Source organism: Pipra filicauda, unplaced genomic scaffold (assembly GCF_003945595.2).
Source record: "Pipra filicauda isolate LSUMZ 115617 unplaced genomic scaffold, ASM394559v2 scaffold264_size1072897_pilon, whole genome shotgun sequence".
NCBI classification, from domain to species: Eukaryota; Metazoa; Chordata; class Aves; order Passeriformes; family Pipridae; genus Pipra; species Pipra filicauda.
In genome coordinates, this window is record NW_024104381.1 from 1,019,849 (window position 1) to 1,027,331 (window position 7,483).

A 7,483-nucleotide genomic window follows, 5' to 3' on the forward strand; every position below is an offset into this window, starting at 1 on the left:
ATATGGCTATCACAGGGTATTGAAAGGGGAAAGGCAGCCAGTGAGCACCACGCAGCCTTCCCTCCCAAGAAATAGCTCAGAGATTGTGGTTAAAAGATACCCTCAGCAATTCCAAACTGGCATCACCACTCGGGGCAGTAGCCTCTGAGTGACAGAGTGAGTTTGCTCCTCTGCAGCAGGAACTGTGTGGGGATAAAGAAGCTCCAGGAGATGTTTTTTCCCTTGGTGCCCTAAAACACTCTCTGCTCCAGGATGGAAGGTTTTCCAGCCCTGCTGCTCTTGCTGGCACTACCAGGTAAGGCTCAGAGAAGCCATATAAGAGTGTCTGTGCACAGAGGGAGAGTCCTCCAGAGCCAACAAGAAGTTATGGGAGAAGAGATAGTGGTGCAAGGGGCTGTCAGAAATGTCCTGTCCAGTCTTAGCCTTGAGCTTCCCTGTGAAAGAAAGGATTAACCTTTTCCACACACTGCACTGCTCAGGGGACTGATGGACTCGGGACATCGCTGGTTTCCAGTGATCGGGGCAGAACTTCCAAGAGGGAATCTGGCCCTCAGCTGTGGATATCTGCAGAATATTCTTCTGCAGGGAATACAGACGGTGGTTTCACCTGAGGGTGAGCTCTGAGGTCAACAGTGTGCCGGGTGGGAGACAGCCAAAATGAATCAAGAATGATGTGTCATTCCCATTTTTGTTTCACAGCTAAAGATGTTGTATTGGGACACAAAGATCTCACCAGAGGTTATCCAGGACAGGGTAAAACTCTATTACATAGTTCAACATAGAACCACGACAGGTATCTGTGTGTATCAAGTGGCAGAAGTGTCCAGGAAATTATTTTTGCTATATTAAATAAAATGTCTCAAAGGAAAAAAAAAGAATCAATAATTTACTGGTTACCATCAAAAACAATGAATGCCATGTTGTAGGATTGTATTAATCAAAACCAAGTGGGTTTGGGACAGAAGATATCATAGAATCACAGAATGGTTTGGGTGGGAAGGGACATCAGGGACTGTGCTGACCTTGGCTCTGCCCCTGTGCTGGGGGACACGGACACTCCAGGGGGGTTGTTTTTTCCTGTCCTCTCCCTCTGATGAATCACCACTCGAGGTTCTTCAGAATTCGTGAGCCTGTTTGCAAAAGAAAAGGGAACTCCTCTCCCTCATCACTCCCTTTCTGTGCAAGACAACACCAGGAAACTCCAATGCTGTATTTGGTGCAAAACGGTGTCCCAAATTCAAGGTAACTCTGATCAAAGTCTCCTTAAAGCAGGAGGGACTGGAATGATGAATGAGTTCTCATGGAAAATGATTAGAGTGCAGCTGAGAAAGCTCCAACTTAATGACTCAGGAGAATATCAACTCGAGACCTATTTCCAGGGGAGAAACAAACCACAGAATAGCACCAAGCTGGAAGTTTTGGGTGAGTTAATCAAAGAATTAATGATCTTCCAGAAGTCAGCAATTTTTTACCACTTGACAAGAAAGATTTCAGGTCAGTGTTAAAGAGCTGCCTTTGGAAATTTCCTGAGACACAGGTAATTCCTGAATTTCTTTTTTTAAAACATATTTTTGATACATACTAATGGGATAAACAAATTGGAGCCAACTGGTGTGAGGGGGGCCTGGCTTGGCTTCATTGATTAATGAAGTCTTACACTGAAATCAGCAGATGGAACAGGCTCTGAGCAATCCAAATCTTTGCTGGAGAAAAAGTCACCAGTTTTTTAGCAGGAGAAAGAGTCCCCAGGGATGGATTGACATGGGAAAATCACCTGCTCATTGTTTTGTTTTTTTTTTCAAGAGGAATATAGGTCTTTGGATACAGATTCTGACCCCATTAAATTTGCCACTGAGAAGGGGGACATTGCCACAGATGACACCAATAAGGAGCAGAGGTAAAACCAACGACTCCCAGACTCTGGAAGCACAGCAGGATTTGAGGAGCAGTGTGACACACTGCAGCATGTGCACACACACACACACACACACACAGAGGCTTCCCCTTCTCCCTACAGTTTGTTCCAACCTCCCCAGTCCCAGGAGAAGCTCTAGAAGGTTCCTATCAAATTCAGGAGCCCTAAGTGAGGCTTCTGCTGAGGATGCTCAGTTTGACCATGTCCTTGCTTTCTAACTGGCTAAAAAAGGGGCACAGACATGGGCCAGGCAATGCCACAATGACTCTGCCTGGGTACCAGCAGCCCAGCCCAAGATCCACCCCAGTAAAGGCCACAGCACCTCAGACCAGAGGTGTTCCCTGATCAAAAGTGACCCCATTAATGATCCTGATCAAAGACAGACCCTGAGAAGGGCTACTGAATCCTGGTGAGGGATCCCTTGAGCCCTGGTAGCACTGCAGATGACTGCAGGAAGGGAATCCAAGCTCCTGAGTCTTCCCCAGGCTTGCCAAGTGCCAAGGAAAACACAGCTGGTGGGATGGATCCTCTGTGGCTGTGGATCAGTCCTGACCTCACAGAACTGCACTTGTTTAGAGACAGCAAGGGTGGTATTTGGGTGCTGAGTTCTTATCCTGGAAACAATTCATTGTAAAACACACAAAATCCCCTCCCACATTAACCTCATCACCTCTGGTGCTGTACGTAGTACGGAGATATCCTGGTTTTCCCTGCAGCAGTCTCCATGCCCTCGTGGTGCTGAGCTCCTTCCTGCCCACCACTGCTCTGGTTGCTGCTGTTCTCTTCCTCCTCACCACCTACATCAGAATGAAGAGAGCAGGTAAAGATCCCAAATCCTCCTGTCTGGTTTTCCTGCCCCTCACCTTGTCCTCCCACCCCCCTGGATGTAGGGAAGGTCTGTCCCCAGCAATCCTTTCCAAGGAGGCAGGGATGAGCTGGGAGCGAATGCAAGGTGTGAGCTGAATCCAGGAAGGGATAGGAGGGAGAGTCAGGTTTAAAATGAACAGGTAAAGGTCGTGTTTCACACTCAAATGAGTTTCTGTCGTTCTTGGCAGGAAAAGGGATGGACGCTGGCAAACATCCTGCTTTCAGACAGAGAGCACTGCAGGTAAGACACCAGCAGAAATCCCACATTCCCGGTGCTTTGGTTGATCCCTGCTGTGCAGAGACTGGCTCTGTGTCACCATGCAGCAGTTCCATCATCCTGCAGTGGGTGAGAGGCACCCCCTCGAGCTCCCAGACTAAAGCTGCCCATACTTGTTGGTTGTCTGACATCTTTTTGCCAAGCAGCCACAACCTACCTTGGTTATTTGAGGAAATCCCAGCCTTTCTGCTTAATTTTGCTTATAGTATACTCAGAAAAATAAATGTAATAACAAATACACAGTGTTGATAATTTACTGGCCTTGGATCTGCAGTAACATCGCCAAAGCTTCTTATCAAAGGAAAACTTTATCATCCTAAATATTCAGTGTGTTGATTGTGGCTGCACCTTTCCACCCCAGTCCCTTCAATCTTAGGAAGTTGAGTTTGTGTAGAAGTTTCCTAAACTTCTCTGAGCACACGTTTCCTTTTGCCACGCATCCCCTCCCCTCTTCCCCAACTTCACAAGACAAAAGGGAAATATTTGTGTCTGTAGATGAACTAAGGCTAATGTTCAGAAGCAAAAAATGCTGAATCTGTTTTTAACTTCTTGTTCTTTGTGGTTTCTCAGCTCAGAGGACACAAGGGGAGCGGGATGGCAGAAGGGGAACTGAGCAGGAGCCCAGTCTATGCTGTGATCAGGCCCCAGCAGCAGCCCAGGCCCGAGGATGTTCTGTATGCCAACGTACAGCCTGCTCCCAAGGTTTTCTTCCACCTGCAGGAACCGCCGGGAAGTTCGGCCTCCTCGGGGCCTGTGGAATACGCGACTGTTCTCTTCAGAACCACAGCTCCACGTCCTGACACTGCAACAGAGAAAAACAGCTTCACCTAAAGAAAGCAGCACAAAGTCTTGGGCTTGTTCACTGAATTTTGCAGAACTGCACTTAAAACAACCTGTTTGTACCCAGTTGCTGAAGGTGGGCGATGGGGTGAGGGGCAGAAGCAACTGAAAGGACACACGTGGGGGCACAAACCTTCCCTGGAAAACAACTGCACTTTCCTAACAGCACAGCATCACACCCAGCTCCCGGTGGGCAAATCCAGAAGAAAGCTGTGGTATGTTTGCTTTTCCAAATTGCTGGTTTTAAATGACATAGAACTATAAACCCAAATACAGGAAACTGGTTCTGTCTGGCAGCAGCTGATACAGCACCACAGCCAACGAGGGGCTGTGAGATACGAGAGATGCTTCCTTTGGACTTTCTTCAACAGCTCACTTGAATACTCACAGATAAAGCATTAATTACTGCCCACTCTGATAAGATCCAAGTCAGCAAAGTGGTAAAAATCTGCTTTATTTGAAACACACAAGGTGTTTCCTGGGCTTCAGGGAGACAGACAATGCACTTGACATGTTTTAGTAAACAAGAGTCTTGTTGGAAAATATTTGTCTACTTTATAATATAAACTGTCATCAGCTTGAACATGCAGGGGTGAAATTTACATTCGAAATTATTGATTTGTTTTACAAAGAAATAACTTTGTATTTCCCTGTTTGTTGTTCATTAACACACACCAATACTCCAGGATAAACCTAGCTTGACTTTACTATAAACTGTTGATCAAACTACAGAACCCTGATATCACAGTGATATGATCACACATCCCTCAGGGATTATGGATAAATCCCCAAATTCATCTTAATTCTGTGAGCTGGAGCTAACACAAAAATAGGTTTAAATTTTTGATACTAAGATGGCAAGAAAACTCCAGTCTGGGCACTGGGTGGCAAAGGAGGGAAGGAAGGGGAAAAAGCAGGGAATACACCTATGGACTGTATAAACTCTGTGAGTTATATATCTGCCTGTGAGTGCTTGTGAGATTCTGAGTGAGACAGAAGTAAATTCTGTTGACTGCTCTGATGTGGCTAAAAAATATCAGGCTTTTTATCATTGTATCTGAGATGGTTTTGTTATTCTATTGCAAATTTTATGAAAGCAAAGCTAGAAAATTACATCATAATAGTTAGAGAAACCTATTTCTGGCTTCCCAAACAGCCTTGCATGATTGTTCTCTTCCTGTCCCAGCTTCCCATTCTCTGTTCTTACGTAGTTATTTCCTTTTTTCAGTTTTTTTTCATGATCATCACTGTATTGACCAATTCTGGAAAGAACTAATGACACTCACCCTTGTGCTTTGGCGCATTTTTGAGATGGCAGAAGCGTTGGTGTGGGGTCGATACCATTAAATATTTCCAATACCGTAGAGAACGTGCCGTTCCAATCCTGTGGAGAGCTCTGGAGCAGCACTTGTGGAAGAGCAGCGTGTCCAGAGGGATCACAGGCAGGCATGGAAACTGTCTCCTAAAGCGCCAAGACAGTGAGGTCAGACTGAGGGGAGACGGACACCGAGATGGCAGGATGGGGCTGAGGGGAGACGGACACCAAGATGGCAGGATGGGGCTGAGGGGAGATGGACGCCAAGATGGCGGGATGGGGCTGAGGGGAGACGGACACCAAGATGGCAGGATGGGGCTGAGGGGAAATGGACGCCAAGATGGCAGGATGGGGCTGAGGGGAGACGGACAGCGAGATGGCAGGATGGGGCTGAGGGGAGATGGACACCGAGATGGCGGGATAGGGTTGAGGGGAGAGAAAGGCCAAGATAGCAGGGTCAGACTGAGGGGAGATAGACACCAAGAAGGCGGGATGGGGCTGAGGGGAGATGGACGCCAAGAAGGCGGGATGGGGCTGAGGGGAGACGGACGCCAAGATGGCGGGATGGGGCTGAGGGGAGATGGACGCCAAGATGGCAGGATGGGGCTGAGGGGAGACGGACAGCAAGATGGCAGGATAGGGTTGAGGAGAGAGAGAGACCAAGATAGCAGGGTCAGACTGAGGGGAGACGGACACCAAGAAGGCGGGATGGGGCTGAGGGGAGATGGACGCCAAGATGGTGGGATGGGGCTGAGGGGAGATGGACGCCAAGATGGCCATGCCATCCCCACAGTGGGGCCAAAGCCACCCCCTGCCCTCACAGCTGCCACGTCACTCGCAACGTCCAAATACAGGGAAAAAGCTTCCCGGTTTATAAATTTTATTAGCTGGAGAGTGTACACAGTACTTACAATTGCATCTATTAAAGACCAAAATACACTTGAAAAAATGCATCATATAAAAAAAAATTATAAACTTTTAACTATATACAAACTTTGCCTGACATTACTTCAACCTCAGGACCCTCCCCTGTCCATTCACAAAGAAAAGTTTATTTTTCCCTTCTTTTTAACATGCAGGGCCTTAAACCCATCAAGCATCACTTGAGAACCATTTTTTTCCAAATCCTACTCTTTACACTCATATAAATCTGGTTTTTGAGGGGTTCACTGCTTCGGTGCTCTGGGTCAATCAACCACATTTCTCCCCGAGCCTCTTTTATCCTCACCCTTTTACTCTCTCCTGAAGTTTCTGCTCAAGTGTAGCCAATAAACAAAGAATTCTCATTTAATTACTAGACAGGTTTGAACTGGACGATGTCTCCAATTTAACGAATTTCCCCCCGGAAAAGAAAAAAGACATTTTTGGTACCATGGTGTTGACCAGTGACTCCAGTCTCACCAAGTAAACAGGACTTTTAGCAGTGATACACATAACCCAAAACAAACAAAAATCTGACCAGAGCACTCAGGCTGTCACATCACTATTTAAAGTATCAACAGTAAGACTTTCTATAACACAAATCCATGTCTTCATACACATTCTACAACAATGGATCAGAGAACCTAGATATGAAGGGCTTATTGGGAAACAAGTTCTACCTGTTTAGAAGAAGCTTACAAGTTCTTTAAGAAAAGTAATTACTCCTTAAAAAAAAAACCAAAACAAAACAAAAACTATGTCAGAGCAATAACCTTGCTTCCCAAATTTCCAGCTCTCAGAGGGGCTCCCTCAGGACAGAGATTAACCATCAGCTAAACAGCAGAAACATCATGGAGAGGCTCTTATTCCAGCACTGAAATATTCCACCAACAAAATGTACAGATGCTCTAAAAAAAATATTTACAATGCTGCTGCAAACCCACCTAAAGCATATGTTACTCCCTAAGGGAGCTGCATGTTCCTGAAATGGGGGAGCTCCCAGGAAATGCTGTGTGAGGGTTTCAGGTGCCAAGTGAGGAAAATCAGCACCACGCTGGAATTGGGCAAGAATTTAAGGCAGAAGCACCCAAGGCCCCAACGATGCCATCAACACCATGGGGAGGGCACACAGAGCTAAGAATTCAGGAAAATGAACTGGAATCCTTTAGAACATCCAGCTGCCCAATTATGAACACCCACCTGCATTTCCTCCTCCACTGGCACCTGCTTCCACAGGTGGAGTCACCCCTAGTACCTGGACAGGCATCCTCTTCCTCCAGGACTGCCTGCAGACAATGTAGCATCCAGCATTTCTCCACATTTCTGCTCCCTCCTCTTGCATTCCCTC

General features: G+C 46.6%; 2 protein-coding genes across 2 annotated transcripts in view; one reads left to right on the forward strand and one right to left on the reverse strand.

Annotated features, from left to right (window-relative positions):
* FOXP4 (forkhead box P4) overlaps positions 1–5,354 on the reverse strand; it is a 166,957-nt gene extending 161,603 nt beyond the window's left edge. The window contains exons 1-3 of the mRNA XM_039382310.1: positions 5,186–5,354; positions 3,748–3,861; positions 2,586–2,712 (exon numbers count right to left, since the gene is read on the reverse strand). The gene's annotated coding sequence lies outside the window, so the exon portion shown is untranslated. The remainder of the gene's footprint in view (positions 1–2,585; positions 2,713–3,747; positions 3,862–5,185) is intronic.
* On the forward strand, positions 1,098–4,470 carry LOC114001686 (the record flags this gene model as incomplete). The annotated part of the gene is made up of 5 exons (XM_027747045.2): positions 1,098–1,422; positions 1,804–1,897; positions 2,632–2,735; positions 2,971–3,023; positions 3,630–4,470. Coding segments are annotated over 5 exons (837 nt in total), but the record flags the coding sequence as incomplete, so codon positions are not given.
* Positions 5,355–7,483: the final 2,129 nt, after the last annotated feature.